Source organism: Rhipicephalus sanguineus, chromosome 6 (genome assembly GCF_013339695.2).
Source record: "Rhipicephalus sanguineus isolate Rsan-2018 chromosome 6, BIME_Rsan_1.4, whole genome shotgun sequence".
NCBI classification, from domain to species: Eukaryota; Metazoa; Arthropoda; class Arachnida; order Ixodida; family Ixodidae; genus Rhipicephalus; species Rhipicephalus sanguineus.
This window is the reverse complement of record NC_051181.1, coordinates 29,379,585-29,398,461: the sequence shown is the minus strand read 5'-3', so window position 1 is coordinate 29,398,461 and position 18,877 is coordinate 29,379,585. Positions and strand designations below refer to the sequence as shown.

General features: G+C 47.8%; 1 protein-coding gene across 3 annotated transcripts in view; it reads right to left on the bottom strand.

Moving 5' to 3' along the window:
* Positions 1 to 18,877, bottom strand: part of LOC119395665 (epoxide hydrolase 1) — an 88,234-nt gene that overhangs the window by 30,198 nt on the left and 39,159 nt on the right. For all 3 annotated transcript variants that reach the window (XM_037662651.2, XM_049416729.1, XM_037662655.2), the window contains exons 2-4: positions 14,891 to 15,026; positions 11,596 to 11,894; positions 2,762 to 2,924 (exon numbers count right to left, since the gene is read on the bottom strand). In XM_037662651.2, coding sequence (XP_037518579.1) covers positions 2,762 to 2,924; positions 11,596 to 11,894; positions 14,891 to 15,026 — 598 coding nt within the window. The remainder of the gene's footprint in view (positions 1 to 2,761; positions 2,925 to 11,595; positions 11,895 to 14,890; positions 15,027 to 18,877) is intronic.

Genomic DNA, 18,877 nt, shown 5'->3' with positions numbered 1-18,877 from the left:
ATGGTCCCCTTTAGCGGGAGATGGTGTAATTTTTATTATTATTATTATTATTATTATTATTATTATTATTATTATTATTATTATTATTATTATTATTATTATTATTATATTTCAGCCTAATCTTGTCTAGCTGAATTAAGGTTCTTTTTCTATAAAAAAAACTTATAAATTCACAGCCCAACTTTCCACGCCTTAACGCTGATTAACCTTATTTTCCCACTATTTATTTTGTCCTTTCTCTCCACCTTTCTGACACCAATACTATAACCGTTTCTTGCTTAATTCTATCGCGGACGCGTTCAGCTTTGCATTATTGTCCCTAAAACCTAAGGCTTCATGTAGGCTCGTGCCCAAACATACATCTGGATGGATACCTCCACAGTTAATCAGAACATGCTGTGTCGTTTCCTTAGCTGCCCCACAGCATTTACATTTTGAATTGAATTGAATTGAATTGAACCTTTATTTTCATGTTTGATACTACATGAAGGATGGCGGGAGTAAAAGCTGCACTAAAGCAGCTTGATTAGCTCCCGCTACCTAAAAATGTTCTTCGACTTTACAGAATCTTGCTTTATAACTACGCGTTCTAAGGCAACCCGGCCTCGCTTCAAACAGCAAAACACTTCCACTTGAGTTATCATCAAATGTATTCTTGCTTATTTCGTCTTTTCCGTTTCGGTAGTTACATAGAGCCGGTTTTCTTTCCATCGCTGCTATGCAATAAATCTTTTTTCCGCCCTTCTGACGACTAACGCTCGTTGTTCCCATGCCGCTTACACTGTCAGTCGTACATACTTGCTGAGGAGTCTTCTAGCTCTTTTTCTCAACTGTGAGTCAACACTCTTCCAACACAAATACCGGAACGCCTTCTCTTCCCATCTGCTCTCTTTCATGTTCCTTAGTGCCGCTTCGAAACTAACTTTTAAACCGCTTAAATCGACTTCAGCGCCGAGTCTGTATCTCATTATTAGTAGACTACGCTATTCTAGGCGTAGGGTAAAATGTAGCGTAATAAAAAAAAATGTGTAGCGTAAAGAAGGGTAATTTTGACCGAGACGAGGGGTATTTTCGAAAAATTGATTGGCAACACTGTTGGCGAGCAAATGTCGCTTAATGTGCACCCCGATGGTGGTGTAGTCGTCCATTTGTCGCGGTCGGCTCTGTACATTGGTATGAACGTCGATGGCCACATTCACAACACACTTTTAAGGCCAACCACCTTAGGATCTCGGCGTGTCGGCGTGCATTGTTATCGTCGGCTGCTGTCGCGGCGTGCATCGTCGTCTGTTTATTTGCTTGAGCGCAAGAGAGGGCGCCACCACCTCAGCACTCGCCATGTGGCGAGAGATAGCGAACGGCGCGCGTTAACTATGGAAACGCTCTTTCTGCGATGAACCTGAACTACCAGCTGTCAAGGAACGAGAACGCGCCCTCACCCGTGAGAGACAACGCCGACGCAGGCAGCGTCTGCTAGCGAGTTTCTTGATTGAAAAAAAAAAAAACGACTGATCGCGCTGCACAACCGTTCAGCGACCACCCCGTATATATAGGCACTGGATCTTGACCTGCAATGTAGTGCCGGTGGGAGATTTCTCTTGTGCGTAGTTGAGCAATAAAGATTCGCAGCGTGCGCGTTAACTAAAAGCGAACTGCAGGTCTATGTGTCTAATCTTTCTTCTGTATCTCATTGCCCATTAGCAGTGATTTTGCTGTAGGAACCACGGCGCACACTGCATGCTTCGCCCATCCACAGGTTTCACGTTAGTCGAGCTGAAACACCCTTCCCTACATGCTTCTCACCTCCCCAATTTTTTACCAACATTATGACCCCAATTTTTCTTTCATCCTTTCCCGCCTGCGCAGAGGCCGGTGCCGCGTCACTATCTGACGCCGCTGTGAAACCTGGCCAGTGCTTGCTTCCATACCGCAATTACTTTTACAAAATTTGTCTAGGCTCTGTTTACGTCACGATAGACGCACTTACAGACGTACAGTGACTCGCCAACAGTGGCAATAAGGAAAACGCAAAGGAGGAGCAACGCCGCTGGTGGAAGGCTTGTTTTAAGGTAAGAAAATTAATTTGAACTAACAGACAATAACTCCAAGGAAAGTATAGGGGGTGTTATCTGTAGTATTTAGAATATAAGTGTGAAGAAAGTAAAAAGTGGACGAAAAGATAACTTGCCGCCGGCAGGGACCGAACCTGCGACCTTCGAATAACGCGTCCGATGCTCTACCACTGAGCTACGGCGGCGGTCATCCTCCCGTCCACTTTGTGAGGTATATATGTGGATTTAAACCTAGGAGTGGTAGTCAGCGCCAATCGCGGAAGTGCGGCAGTTGTCTGTTAGTTCTCATTAATATTGTGCCTATAACAAAGATAAAAGAGCCCTTAAGAATAATCTCTTTTCCTTCATTCATAGTTAAGGTCAGGACACATAAGCTGAAGCTCTCTTAGAATACCGTTAACAAAATAAGGCATCTAGCAGACCTTTAAGTAGGACGCACTGTTCAATCAATAATGCCTTCCTCGCATTGCTCTTCATCGTTCTGGAAAATTCGAAACCTTCGATGGTTGCAACTAAGCAAGGATTGAGCGTCTACTCGAAAAAATCAAGAGAGAAAGCCTCTCCAGGACCGTTTAGCCATATGTGCGGAGCCTAACCCCTGCAGCTTGACCAGATCCGCCGGTAACCTACAGCATCCTTTTTCATACACTGTCAAAGGAATTTTTCTGTCACTATTGAATGAGGCATACCTTTTTTGTGTGGCGCTTCGGAGAATCCGTATCCTGGGATGGAGGGGCAGATGACTTCGAATGCGACCCCCTGCTTTGGAGTCGCCAGTTCTTTGGCGATCTTCAGGAACTCGACTACAGATCCCGGCCATCCGTGGATCATCAGCAGCGTGTACACCTTGGTCTGCATCAAATGAGACGTACAGAAGAATTCGCACTAAGCAACCGGTGTACCTGGAGTCCCCTTCCTCACGCCATCAACTATCGGAAGTGCGGCAGCACAAACATGGAGCATTTCATAGGACTTCCTAAGCGCAATATTGGAGATACAATTAATACCAGGAAGATCGCACACGTGTTCGCGGTCGTATCTGTCAGGTGTTGCCGCCAATGAAGCCAGCGCCGATCGCTCTTTTATGGAGCCGATTCAAACGTCCTGTCATGTTGCAGAGATCGCGAACTCGTTCAGGCTAACAGGGGTGGTGCTTGTTACTGGGTTTTCACGCGGCTTATATCACCTATTCGTCAGGCAAACCTTTAGTGCCACAAGGGTGTCAAAAGCACCTCTCATTTCGAGCTATGCGGGGATTCGGAGTTCGGTCTCCGCCTGCGTCACGTTATCTCCTCGTCCATTTTCACTGCCTTACTATTTTTACATTTCACTTAAACGTAACATTTAACCTACCTGCGAGTTATCTGATTTGTTAGAAACTTCGTACAGTTGAGACCAACCAAAATGAGACTCTTATTTCCTTTTCTTTTTTTCTTCTCCTTCACAACAACTGAATGTTGATTGTCAGATTCCTGCGGTAATGCCTACCTGTCATATTCAACATCTACAAACCAAACTTGAGTGCAGTTCTGATTATCCTAACCTTGCATTTCATGAACATTTCCTACCCAATTCTCGACATAACGCATAGCACATAATTCGCTGAAGCTGCTGCCGTAGCTCAAGACTAACCAACACGGCAAACATTTGCGCGCACAGGTGATGCACCTCGTCCGCACCCCTCTCCACGTCCTCGCCAGCCTCTCTGTACAAAAGACCTTGCACGACATTCAGTGCAACTGTCTCCTACAATATGTTTTGCAGACACGCACATGTGGCCAGGCTCTTGTTTTCTTTATGGTGTCTTCTCCGTTAATATACCTCGCAGTTAAAATAATTCGGGAAACTCTGAGCTACCACCCTATTCAGTAAAGAAACCTTAGGTCCCCATTTTTACTGAGGCTAGTGCAACTACCCGCACCTCTGTATTGGTTTGCAAACATCGACAAGCTCTGGCGCTGCATGGCATTCGCAAAAGTAATAAAGGCGCACCAAAAAGAAAAAAAAAATGATCTTGGGAAGAATCAGCAATTAAGAATTCACGAACATTTTTTTTACAAATGACAACGGGAGAGCCTTCGAAGGAGACTTTAATGCTGATGACCACCATAAGAGAGAAATAAAAGTGCATAATCAACCAGATGCAGCAACACAGAGATTTGAGAAGTTATCCACACATTTTTACTGGAACAAATAAGCAAAAAATATCCCTGACATGGCAGCTCAACATCTAAATGAAATTCCAATGCAGAATGAAATGGGTGGTTTCAAACACCTAAAAAGGTCATGATCGACGTTTACAAGTAATGATCGAATGACCTCAGTTACAGAGTTTACTTCCTCACAAATCGATTGCCGCAAGATTTCTCGAATCTGTAAGAATGAGCGGAGAATGAGCGTTAAAGGGGAACCACGGTGCATTTTCGACCCTATTGAGATAATGCCGTTTTCAAATAGTATTACCAGTCCTGTAACAGGTGGTTCATTTTGCTGAGAGACTCGTCAATATTTTAAATAAGCAATATGCGATTAGTCAAAATGGAAACCGAAACAGGGAGCTGCTCCGTGCTGGGTGTGCGATGACGTCACGAAATACGCTACACGCCTCCACGGCTGGCCAGGGTGTAAACAGCACACGTGTTTCTTCTATCGCGGGAAAAGCAAGTTGGCGATGTCATCTGACGCGGAATCAAGCTGTGCCAGCCTATCTGAATTTACCAGTGACGAGTTCAGCGATGATTCCAGCTACTATCTGAGCGCGAAAGCATCGCCTTTTTAATTTCGAACCGCCGACATGTGAAGTAGCTGACGTGCCCCGCATCGATCTCGTAGTTGCTCAATATTGTGCGAGCTTACAGTAAGACCCGATGTCAACGCAGCTAATAAAACCGAAGAACTGTGCTCGCGTTGTCGTCGCATCGTAGAAAAAAGCGCGCGCTGCATCCGGCTGCTGGGCGAGGCGGGATTAAAAATAAAAGAGTAGGCACGTTACGTCACATGCACAAGGTGGCCCGCGTTTACAGGCGTGATTACGGAATTGGCTACCAGTTTTTAAAATGCGTTTTCTAAAAAAGCAAAATTACTTACGGTTGTAAACTTTGGCACATATTATCAGCATACCAAAGAGAACATATGTTGAAAGTTTAATTGAGATCAGTGAATATCGAAAAATCGCCGGAGTTCCCCTTTAAGCATTACGCCCTCTTTAAGCGCTTTCTCTCTTCTCTCGTCTCGACTAGCGCACTGGAAGCTACACAGGGAGGGATGGCACGGGGAAAAGAAGACGTCAGCGAGTGTCATGACCTTGAGCGCGCGTGATGAAACGCGATCGCTCCCTGCGGTTGTGATTCCTGTGCGCGAGTGTAGTTCACTGTGTAGCAGACTGTGGATAGTGGCGCCGGCACGTCCCGTGGCAAGAAGCGTATCTTATCCAAAGGGCGCTCTTGACTTATGTCCGCTACTGGCCAATAGCATGCCATCTGCTGTTCGACGTGAAAAAGCAGGTGCTGACAGCTCTGAACAGAGTAGGCCTCTGTATGAAAAGAGGGCGCCTGAGAAAATGGCAACTTCGCGCTCCTCCGTGTCTAAATTCTCCTTGCGGCGCACGAGTGCAAGATTTGGCTGAGACGTTCGCGTCTGCTATACGCAGGATTTGTTTTCTCTTAAGCCCTTGGGGTGGTTCGTGACCGCTTCAAAGGGACTCTGAAATGGTTTCGCCGATTTCGTGTAAACGCACTGATCCGGTAAAGCAAGTCCTAAGGACCTCCTGCAGACAGATATTGCCTCTCTGCGTCAACTCTGTAATTCATTGAAAAAGTTTAAACATGCGAATCGGTACAGATCGCAGCGGCTCAGCCGAACGAGTTTCAGCTTCCCGCTTCCATTCTGCTAGCACTGTTCCATGTTACGTAGCACCGGTGCTAATAAAGGCGGAGGTTAGGCCACGGAGAGGGTAGAGCAGCCCAACCCATCCGGTGCGCTGCCGTCGCAAGCGACGGCCGGGCGTTGGACGAGTTAAGGAGCCAAGGCAGTGGTGAGAAGGGTAACCATATAATTGCCCGTAGCTGCCTTGATACAATGTGCGTCGCTTAATTTATGGTGCGAATGATTTGATGATACTGTTAGACATTTTGACCGCACAAAAAGGACGAGGACAGAGGGAGGTACGACGACACGACGACGAGGACAGAGGGAGGCACGACGAATAAAATGAGTTGAAAGTTTACCGCCCGTGTCGTCGTACCTCCCTCTGTCCTCGTCTTTTTTGTGCGGTCAAAATGTCTAACAGTAAGCACCAACTAGGCCAAACGCAAGTTTTCCTGATTTGATGATGCTGTCGCCTAAAGGCTGAAAAAATTTCAAAGAACCAGTTCAGGGTCCCTTTAAGCAGAGCTAACTAGCATCTTTAAGCAAGTTTTTGAAACAAAAAAGACCTACTTAATGACGTCCAAGCAACACGAACATTACCTGTAATCGCGAACTGGGTAAAAATAAGACCGATTTCTACGGCTCATCTAAGTAACACAAGCCGTAAAACAGGCTGAGAATGACGACGACGACGACTATGGTGATGATGTTGGCCACAGCAGAGTTCGTAAATGCACTTTTGTGCATGAATTCAGCATTCCTTTCATCGGTGTTGCAAATTAACCAAAAGTCCGATAGTCACTGGTGCCCCCGAAGAAAGTCGCAAAAGAGGTCGTGCATGGTGATAACTACTGGGCATCGTTTTAAGTCGGGCAAGCGCAGAGCAAAACTAGCTTTGAGCACGTATTCAGGAACACGGGCGAATAACACATACATTTGGCGGCTGAAATGCAAAAGCACTTGTACATAAAAGCGTAAGCACGAAATGGATAGGAGACGATCGAAAAGGCTGGTGATGAAGTAGAGGGTAAGAGATTGTGTAAATAGGCAACCAGGATACATAAAAGTGAGAAAGACAGAGGCTGTTACTCGGATGCGAAGGATGGAAGCATAGAGCAATAGAAATGCGGTAAAAAAAATCAGAAATGAAAATATCCCTGAAAACGCGGAGGGCGCCGCTTTGCTATTAGAAGCAGTATCTGGCTGCCCGAGGACAATAACATACCGTAGCGAATGGCCGCAACAGGATGAGGCATGCGTGTAGCGCAAGAAAAGTCCGGAAATTACTCAGCCCCCTGTCACAAAATTCCAGGAGATTCATCCAGCATTATCCGTAGAAGGCGGCCACCTTTATGAGACGCTGGGATATACAGCGAATGCAAGCTGGTGAGCTGCCGAGATAAATGAGAGAAGTAAGGAGAATTGCTTGGGGAAAAAAGCAGGCAACATTTATGGAACTGGAGTCAGTACAGGTGTAAGTAACAGTAGTCGAGGTTTAAATAAAGAAAGCAAAAAAAATCATAGAGAGATAGCCAGAATGCTAAACCTCCGCGAATGCCATAAAACTGTTTACATTAAACAGATTAGGTGAGTTGTCGCCAGGGACGTAATCTGGTGGGTGTTTGGGTGTCGAAACACGAAATTTCTAAGCGCTGCATACCCCCTTTCCCCCGCCCCCGGTCCTCCTCCTTTCGGCCTTTTTCTTTCACGCACGCTATTTACACAGCTCATCGATATATTGAAATGTAAAAACAAAAGTAAGAACACTGTCGGTTTGTTGACAAAAATGGTTATCCTGTTCTACATAGAGGAACCAAATCAGCCAGCGGCTTCCTCTGAATGTCCAGCCTCAACGCGAGCACAGAAACTCCTTTCCCACTTTTTGCACACTGGGATGCAGAGCGGAAGGGACAATTGCACGTAGTGTTCAGCATGTAGACCAACTCAAGTTTCATTTATTGCCGCGACCATATTTTAATAGCGATACTTTTTCCTCGCCCGACATTTCAGCTTGGATTTCAGACGGTGGCCCGTACTTTTGTGTTTCAGTAATTATTCAGGAATATTCTGGTACATTTGTGTTCTTTTTGGCACGAGTGCTTCTTGTGAGAAAGTACATGTTTTTTGCGAATGAAGTCCTCGGAGTCCTGTGTGCAGTCGTATTTTAGGGGCGAAGCTCCTTAAAGCGGCACCCGTTCGTCCCTCGTAGTCGTAGTGCGTAACCAGTCGTAACGCTAGTACCAGATCTTGACCTCCAAGGTGGTGCCGGCGGGAGATTTTTCCTGTGCGTTGTTGAACAATAAAAAATTCGCAGCGTGCGCGTTAACTAAAAGCCGAATTCTTCTGTCTCTCATTCCCCATTAGCAGCCATTGGCATGTCAGTAGGAAAAGTTAGTAGAAGTAGAAGTGTAAGTGTTAGCTAAAAGCCGACTTCTTCTGTCTCTCATTCCCATTAGCAGCCATTGTTTACCTCCAAGGTAGTGCCTGGTGAGATTTCTCCTGTGCGTGATTAAACAATAAAAATTTTGTTCAAAACGCCGTTGATTGATGAAATAAACCAACGAAAGACGCCAGATGTTTTTTAAAAGCAAAACGAAAGAACGCCAGATGTTTCTAAAGCAAAACGAAAAGACGCCAGCTGCTTAACGAAAGACGCCAGATGTTTTCTAAAGCAATGGTTTTCTAAACAATGAAAATTCACAGCGTACATGTAAAATTAAAGTGAGCTGCAAGTCGTCATAACTCTCATCGAACCTTTAGTATAAACTCGCCCGATCTCACGTCGGTGATGATGTACTGGGCAGAATTCACGGAAGATTCACGGTTTACCGATGAACCTCCGCAGCTTCGCCCACTCATCATCATTCACTCCGTGGATATGCTGCGATTTTTTATGTAGATATTGCATTGAAGGAACAACTAACCCTCCGCCTTTATTAAAACGGAAAAATTACCGAGGTATTGTTCGCGAAAGGGTTCTCCTTATTATTTTTAACACGAAAGTGTTCTATGCCGGGGTCCACCAAGACATTAGTGACGTATTTCCGTCACGGATACGACGTTGATAAAATGGACGCTAACGGATGAGAAAGAAAGAACTATAAGAAAAGGTTGTCCCGCCAGGAACCGAACCTACAACCTCTTGGGCCGCGACGATAAGGAACTGGCGCTCTGACGACTTAGCTAACAAGGCACTTGCGCGACACTCCACAAACGCATCTTATATCCCTCACACATTCTCTCTCGCACGATGCTCTCTGTTGGCGGGCCTAGATTGGGCGGGGCGGGGTGGGGCGGTACCGCCATCTGCGACCGGTGCAGTGAAGTAATGCGGCATGACACTTACTAGCGCCGATAGAGAACGATTCGACGACGACGCAGTTAAAGCATGGCCTCCGATGACCTCCCAATCGCACGGAGAGAGTCAGGGGTGGGCGTGGCTCGCTCCTCCTCCTCCACACCGCAGCGCTCGCCACTGAGGGTCGGAGAAGCTGCCGCGCTGTGGCGCGGCTTGCGTGAGGGGAGGAAAAAATTGTTTTGCGCTTTTATAAAACCTCTCATTGATTTGGAAATGCCAGGTCAATACGTACGAGAGTCAAAGTGCGTGCTGGGGGCTTATTTTTTCTCAAATGCACTGTTTTTTTTGTTTTTGTTTTTTTTTTGCTGTAGATATGCGCATTCTATATTAGAGCACTTAGAAGTGCGATGCCTCTGCAAGATCCGCATGTGCTGGAAACGCACTACAGAGTTTGCGGGCTGCATTGTATGAAGGTGCTGGCGAAGGAGATAAAAAAGTGAGCGATTATTTGGCTGGTCGCGATGACTCTCAGGGCTCGCGCTCACCCTGCTGCTGAAGACAGATCAGTCGCAACCTGGCCTTCGTAAAGTAAATCTGTTTTCTTGTCACCTCCGTGTTCTCTCTGAGGGCCCCGGCCAACTGCTGGTCCTGAGCCCACAATAGATATGTTCATCATTTTGTACGCTAAATTTAAGGCCAGCGACGAAAGCAGCCCGCTTTGAAGCAGTATCGCTAAAAGCAGGTATCGGTGTTCGCTTCGTTTGAGCATTTCCCCTTCGGTGTAACATTTTGTCTCAAGATATAGCGAAATGAAAACACATGTGCAGGTGCGCTCAAATTTCCCTGTGGCCATTCGACTGACGATGTCATGGTATCGGAGGAATCCACATTCTTACGCCGCCGACGGACGCGCGTTGCGCAACAGTTGCGCAACGCGCGTTGGAAGGAGCAACGAGAAGCTGTTGGTATGGGCTAACGTTGGGTATGGGCCGCTGTGCCATCACATGATTGCTGAGCGAGTGTGAGGGGGAGAGGACACAGCTGGCACCGTGCCAGGGCACGGACGGACGGTCACCACGAGTACTAGACATTAATGGCTTTCGCCTTAATACTTGCAGAGACGAATTGATGCGTCCTTATAGTGATCTATATCAGAAACATCGAGCAGTTGCCATGCTTTCCTCCGTAAATCGGGCCAAAATAAATGCAGTAACACAAAGAAAATACTTGCCTTCAGTGCATTCAAAAGATTCGGCCGCTGATCCTTCCTTGCACGCGAAAAAGTGCCAACGTGCACGCAGGTATCCCGCGCGCTCTGCTTTCTGCCGCGGTCTGCGCTGCCGCCGGAATCCTCAATAAACGCGCCCTCTCGCGGTAGGCGGGCGCGCGAGGCACCGTACTTTTTTTTTGTGCGGAGCGCGGTGATTGGGAGGGCCGGAGAGAAAGCCGCCGGCGCGCAATCTCGGAGGCTATGATTAAAGAGTCTTGATACCAGCGAAAAACACTGGCTGTGTTAGCATCGGGTAGTCGCCCTAGACGCAGTTACGTTGTTTGCCTTTCGCTTTGTGTTAGCGTGTGACTGCTCGTTGTCAGAGTAGTGCAGCTTCCGCATGTACCAACGCAGCGCCGTCGTCTCGTGTCCTTTCTTGTCCCGTCTTTTTAGCGCTGTTTCTCACCCGTACCAACGGTGTGTCGCCGCAGCCGAGACAGAGGCCAGAGGGACGTGGAACGCCTGCGCACGTTCGTGGCTCGAGCTGAGAACCTCTCTCCCGTGTTGCTGAAGTGCAGTGTGGTAGTGTATGCATGAGCACAGGCATAGGTTGCCCTATTACTCGAGAGCGCACACCGTGCCGTTTCCCTCCTTAATTGACAACACTTTGAAGAAGTGCATATTAGGTGCTTGTTGATGACATCTTTGCGCGGGATTCACAATAAGATGTGTTCAGGTATATGTTAAAAACTGCAGCTACCAGAACGGTTAAATCGTTACCATGGGAGTTAATCGTCGCGATGGAGACTTGCCACTAGGCGTCAACGTGGGTGCATCCACGTCAAAAGGTGCAATTGCTGGCAAACACCAACACCAATATACATTGTACAAGTTCTCATATATCACTACACAATAAGCACTACTTCTGTGAAGATACGTTTCACTTTCGTGTTATACCGATTAGGGCTCAGCCTTATTTTCATTTTTACCGGCGGCGATCACCGTACTTCTATGTAGCCCGAAAAAAAATATTTCTAGCAACGTCGCTGCTTGTCACGCCCTCATTTGGAAGGGAACTGATGTGAACATCGCGATCGTGCGTGAGGTACCATACCTCTCTGTAAGAAACACAGAAATCGAGTACGTACCTTTGCATCAGCCTTTGGCCTGGCGTACATGAAATGCACGCGTATGCCCTCTATGGTGGTGTGGTAGTGCTGGTAGGCGTTGAGGAGGCGCTCCTGCTGACGCCAGTCGAAACGATCCTTCCAGTGGTCTACAACTCGGCGAAGTTCGTGTGCGTTGAACCCATACTCGAAGCGGCTGTCCTGAAGGGGTTCGGCGAGCTTCGTCGACGCCAGCCGGCGCTTCAGGTCCAGCAGGGCTTCCTCGGGGGCGTGCACCGAGAACTTGTAAATCACCGGGTCGTCCTCCGGGGCGGCGCGAACTGCATCGACCAAATTATGCTCGGTCGCGACAGGCTCGAGAAATACAGTGGAGAAAATAAATAAAAAATCACAGCATATCCACGGAGTGAATGATGATGAGTGGGCGAAGCTGCGGAGGTTCATCGGTAAACCGTGAATCTTCCGTGAATTCTGCCCAGTACATCATCACCGACGTGAGATCGGGCGCGTTTATACTAAAGGTTCGATGAGTTATGACGACTTGCAGCTCACTTTAATTTTACATGTACGCTGTGAATTTTCATTGTTTAGAAAACCATTGCTTTAGAAAACACCTTGCGTCTTTCGTTAAGCAGCTGGCGTCTTTTTCGTTTTGCTTTAGAAACATCTGGCGTTCTTTCGTTTTGTTTTTACAAAACATCTGGCGTCTTTCGTTGGTTTATTTCATCAATCAACGGCGTTTTGAACAAATTTTTTATTGTTTAATCACGCACAGGAGAAATCTCACCAGGCACTACCTTGGAGGTAAACAATGGCTGCTAATGGGAATGAGAGACAGAAGAAGTCGGCTTTTAGCTAACACTTACACTTCTACAGAGACAGAAGAATTCGGCTTTTAGTTAACGCGCACGCTGCGACTTTTTTATTGTTCAACAACGCACAGGAGAAATCTCCCACCGGCACCACCTTGGAGGTCAAAGGGTAAGACTTGTTACTCACTACTACGAGCACGACGAGGGACGAACGGGTGCCGCCTTAAGGAGCTTCGCCCCTAAAAACACGGAAAAAGTGTATGCATCGCTTGTACTATGTAATTTCTATACATGGCGCCCCTGAACCAGAAGGTACCCCGCCCCCAATGCAGAAGGCGCACTCACCGATCAGAACATTTATAATGAAAACGCTACCTCGAACTTTCGCAGCACTGGCGTCGCCAGAAGGGGGGGGGGGGGTAGGGGGGGAGCGTTCAACCCACTCTGGCGATACTAGCTCTAGGAACGTTCTAGGGGAGTTGGGGGTTCAATCCCCCGCCCCCTTCCGAATTTTTTCAATTTTGCATGTGTATTTATACATGCACACGTACAAACGCCCGCACTAATATACATAAAGTATGGCTGAGCACCCCACACCGCCCCGCCCCCTCCGGAAAAAATTTCTAGCTACGCTAATGTTCCGCGAACGCCATATCACCCGCATGGGCACTATAGCCTACAGAAAGCCTTGGGTTTTAGGGCGAACAATGGGAAGGTAAACAGCTATGCGACAGAAATAAGTCAGAGGCGGTTAGAGGATTGGTGGCGAAAAAGTAGAGATAGAGAAGAAAAATAAATAGCGGGAAAATAAGGTCCTTCTGCCGTAAGGGCAGAAGGACCTTGGCCCCCCCCCCCCCCCCCAAGTCACCTAAGAGGGGGGGGGGGGCGCAAAAACTGCCTCGTACATTGACTTAGTAGGAGGGGGGCGCTGTGATGAACCTTCGCCCCTCCCCCCCTCTGATGGGGAACCCTGCGCACGCCTATGCGTAAGGGGCAGAGAGCTCGGCTGCGAATGCATAGTATTTCTTTTTTCTGCAGGAAGATCGATTTAACTGAAGAAGGTAAGGCATTAAGTCGGCTTAAAACAAAGTACAATGTCTTTTTTTCTTTTTTAGAGTTTGCGGCGCGCAGGTCACCGTCCCGTCATAAAAGGCACGCTCATTGCATCCACCCATCCATGCTGGGGTGATTCGACGCACGCGCCCCCCTTAGCGAAAAACGCTCGCAAAAAGGCACACAGACGTTTCTGCGCGCATGTAACTTGGTGCTTAAAAAGAATTGAAAGACGCAGAAGCGGAAATTCTAGCTGTACTATGCGCAGGGAATCCCAATGCAATTGCAAGCCGCGCTCACCGATTAGAGCATTTATGAAGAAAACAGCAACACGGACGCCATATATCACCCGAGCTCACTCATTCTACACGCGTACGCCATCAGCGCTTTTATTGGTAAGTCCGCAGCAGGATTATCACAACATAACTCTACATCTTGTAACTGAATATTACACAAACCAAATGTACTGACTCATTCACGGTGCCGCAGAGTAATTTCATGTTTCGCTGCAATATACCAACAGTCTCGCCATTTGTCGCCTGTTGGATCATTTCGCAGCTGAAACACAAGTTGGCACGGCCAATTCAGAATTGTGATATCATCTAGGCCTAGATCTCCGGATAGCTTCGAGCGCGTACCTCTCTTCTATCGCCATTATTGCACGCAAAGTTATTCGTGAGCCGTCACAATTTAGTAATGGGTCGCCGGCTGAAGTAATTTCCAAAAACCACTTCTTAGTTGTCGTCCGTTCTCGCCACATATGCTAGTGCCGAACCATTCTTTTGTTTTTCTTGTTTGCTCTGGTTTCGTTCGGGTTGAGTCACGTTCCCAGAACATTGCTAAGGTTTAAGGTTCAGTTAAAGTTAAAATTCAGGTTCTGGTACGGTTTTCAGTTCGGGTTAATTTCCTTCAACACCCTGGCTGCAGTGACCGCATCTCGCGAAGGGTAGCGCTGCCATCGACTTTCTTGAGTCGAGGTGGAGTGTGCAGTTGTGCAGTCAAGGAACGTTCTAGAGTACGGGAGCCAGTCGACGAAAGTGGCTATTATTTTTAATATATATTAAAAAAACCTTATACATTCGTAGAAGTGCGCGGTGTGATTGCTTTCCGAGTTGCTCGTCTGAAATTTCCTACTACATTTAGTGCTTATAATTTCTGTGTACGAAATTCCTATGCAACAAAAACAATCTTAAGAGCTTACTAGTTTGATGCGCTCCTACGAAGTCCCGTCTATGAGGTCCAAATCCTGGCCGTCCAGCGCGCCCGTGATCGGGCCGGCAGGCTAGACCTGTCGGTCCCGTCGTGGGATTAGCCACGTGCGCAATTATTCGCGTTTTGCTGGACCAAATAAACGTTTATTCACTCACTCACTCACTCTCTCGTTTGATGCAGGTGCCTAGAAAGCACGATACGCGTCGCGCGCCCGTTTTCGTATGCGGCTGCGCTCTCACCATTCTTAACGCTGGCGGTTCCCCAGTAGCCCGTCTTGTTGACCTTAAACGGATCAGGGCCCTGGTTGAGGAAGCCAATCAGCACCGCAGCTACGACGCCGCACACCAAGAAGCAGATGAACACCCGCCGGCACATCTGCAACGTAGAGACAGCACACTGTATGGCAAAATCACAGTCAAGCAAAAGCACTGGCATTGTTTGAAATACAGTAGAACCCGAATACATAATACTCGTAAAAAAAGAAAACGGGAGTTAGTTCGATATATCGTAAAATTCCATTTGAAACTTTTAAAGAATTTGCTGTATTTTCGATGCGAATTTGGGTGCGCAATTTGGCTGCACGGCACTACTTCACTATAATGCAAGAAAGGAAACTTCACGGCAAAACGGGGCAATTTTATGTTTGTTTAGTAGTTTTTATTTTTCCGCAGTTTGTAGGGGCGGGTGCGGGTTATGCGCAGGGGCGGGTTATACGCAAGAAAATACGGTATCATTGTGAGCAGCGCCTCAACATCTTCATACGCAGCTGCACCTACTCGTCGGGCGCCGGAAGCCTCTGGTCCGCCTTGGCTATACGTTGGCCTGTTTTTAAAGACGATAGTCTTTCTTGGGGAACTTAAACGCAGAAATTTTGGTCTGTCTGTCTTTCTTTTTGTCTGTCTGTCACCCGATTCAGCCACCCGGCCGAAGTTTAACCACTTGCTTACCACCCAGCCATCTTGAACTGGTACGGCCGTTCATACTTGTGAACACTGTCGATCAAAAAGTAAATGTTACGCATATCTGAGGCGCAACATCAATGCGTAAGTATTAGGTGATGCGTTCCTTTAATAGAAAATACGTAGATATGTAATTCTGAAGATCCTAATGTTTCTTAGGCTGCGCTGAAAATGCGACGCTATGAGGCAGATGCAGCGGTTCAACGTGCAGCGAAGCACGCAGATACGCGACCAATTTTAGAGACGATAGTCTTTCTTGGGGAACTTAAACGCAGAAATTTTGGTCTGCCTGTCTTTTTGTTTGTCATTCTGTCACCCGATTCAGCCACCCGGCCAAAGTTTAACCACTTTCTCAACGCCAAGCCATCTTGAACTGTTAGCGCCGTTCATACTTGTGAACATTTTCGATCAAAAAGCAAATGTTACGCATATCTGAGGCACAACATCAGTACGTAATTATTAGGTGGTGTGTTCCTTTACTAGAAAATACATAGATACGTAATTTTAAAGGCTTTAGTGTTTGTTAGGCTGCGCTGAAAATGCTAGTGTTTTTGGTTGGGCTGCGCTGTAAATCTGACGCTATTTGCCAGATGCGGCAATTCAACATATAGGAGGAGGACCCATGAAGTACGGCCGGCAGAAGACTATCGTCTTTAGACGACATTTGCAGCGAAGCACGCAGATACGCGGCCAAATTTTTTAATGTCATACTAAGCGCGCTTCATAAAATGTTGCACGCAGTGGCGACGCGAGTCTTCTTTACGTACGGCTGTGTTGATTATCGCTAGCCTTGCGGAGAACAGCCAGGTTCTTCCGTTTTACGGTAGCCACCGTGTTAACAAGAGGAGCGGAGAAGCCGACGGATGCGACGGCGAGGAATCACGGCGGAAAGCACGCGATGGCAAGCGGCAGTTTCTGTTTGCCCTGCGCGGCGCCCTCCTAATCACACCGCTAACTCTCACAGATGCACGGGGGGAAACCCCTTCCGTGAGGAAAAGCCAACTTCTCAGGGTGTTAACTTGTTGCTGGGCTGGTTGGTCCGATGGGATGTTTCGCGCTGCCCGATGTTCGATATATCAAGTGTTCCGGCGATTTTCTTTTAAATGCGAATGCATTTCTTAGTCGGGCTATGGAGGCCTCCGGCGTTGTCCGCGCGCCTCTCCGCTCTCACTCCCCCTCCCATAGCAACAGCTGCGGGCGCGCGCGCTTATCCTCGCCCCTAGCTACAGGAGCAGGTGGTGCGGGCGGAGTAGCGGAGAGTGAGTGGAGAGGAGGAGCGCGCTCTGGCGTGTGAGGGCGCTCGCATCGCGTGTGTGGAGAGAGTGTGGGAGAGGGTAGGTGCAGTGCTTCGCCGCTCCTTCTCTCGCCGTTCGCTCTCTCTCTCCTCCCTGCGCCGCGGCTTCAATGCAGTGCGTTTAAAACGCGTTTGTAGCGTTTGTGCTGCCTTGGCACAGCCTGATAACAGCGCGTTCGAAACGCGTTTGTGCTGCATTGAAGGCGGTGGCAACATCCCTGAGGTGATTACGAACGCACGTAGGAAGCGTTCGTTGAAAGAGGCGCCCAAAAGGGAGACACTTGAGCGCGTCGATGTGTCCAGCTTTACGCCATTCAAATTACTACGCCGTGTACTCTCGGCGCAAGAAATGCATTCGCATTTCCTCACGATTCCCTTCGGGGAGGTGGGGGCATTTTTTGTCGATGTAGCTGTAAATTTTCCTGTGAATTGACATTGAAACACTGTCGTGTTCGAAAACAGTTCGGTGTGAAGGATCATTTGATTTGCCCGTGTTTAATATAGTTGGGTTTGACAGTACGCATTTCTTTAGCCAAACTCCTGCCAACCGCCCCCCCCCCCCGCCACCACCACCACTCGTGTATATTACACGCATACACACAAACTCACGCATGCACACGTACAAAAAATGGCTGAGAAATTTCTGGCCGCGTTACTGGTCGACCCTGTACAAATATTGTCATCATCACGAACCGACACGCGCTCTCTTCATCCTCTTCTTCATGTTGTTCTTTGCTCCCAGACCACGGACACAGATTTATTCGGCATGGGATGCAATAACTCGGATGGGCGAGAGAACGAGTACAAAGAGAGAAAGAAAGAGATAGAAAGAAAGAGAAACAGAAATTCTTGGCGAAGCGGGATTCGAAACCGTGTACCCACGATCCGAAGGCGAGCATTGCAACTACTCGGCTATCCAGACGCTCTAGCAGAGCATAGCATAGCCTTGTAAACTGTAGTATAAATAGTGGGTGACAAAGAGAGTGAGGGTGAGGAAGAGAATAGAGAGTAAAGCGTAGCATAGCCTTGTATAACATAGTATAGCAATGGGAGTCGTTCCGACTGTTGTTGCGCTGTACCTGCGATATTTAGCATGAACCGACTCGCCCAGATCAAACTCTTGTTGGTGAAAGGAAAGTGAGGGTGAGGAGGACGGAAATGAGGAAGGGAGAGAGTAAAGCATAGAATAGCCTAGTATGGTGTAGTATAGCAAGGGGGTGGGAAAAGGCAGTGGGGGTTCTGGAGGAGGAAAAGGAAGAGGGTGAGCATAGCACACCATGTATCCTATAGTATAGCAAGGGTGGGAAAGAGAAGTAACGGTGAGGAGGAGAGAAACGAGGAGGGGAGAGGGTGAGCATAGCATGGCCATGTATGCTAAATGTAGCAAGAAATGGGAAAACGAAGTCCGAGTAAGTCCGGTTGAGGGAAATTCAGGTGAGTCTGAGTCCGAGTGAGCCCTAAGGGCAGAATATATATTTCATGAGTGAGTTTGAGTGAGCCGACCTATGCACACCTGTCGCATACGATGCATACACGTTGACTGCGATATTCGCACACAGAAAACGGCAGCAAGGGCGCGTGTGTTCGAGCGCTCGCACTGGCGTTGACGATCTTCGAGGCCACAAGGAGACCACCTGTTCAAACCCCTTTTTAGGTAACCAGGTGGCGCGAGGCACGGCCCGCTGGTAGAGGCCGTACGCCAGACTATACATCACTGTAATGCGTGGAGTCCCATATGTAGGCTCTCTACGCGCTGGTGTTGCGCACGAACACATTCTATTTCCCCCCCCCCCTTTTTTTGTTCCTCGGGAGCGCATTTCAAAGGAAGCAGTCGGAGCGATGGGCGGCATTTCCACCTCCTCCCACTGTTAGGAGAACCCGGACAAGCACACACATACGAAGATCGACTGTTTCCACCTTCGGTCCATGCTTCAGGCTGCACAAGGCCCACACATTGTGATTGGTGGCTTTAA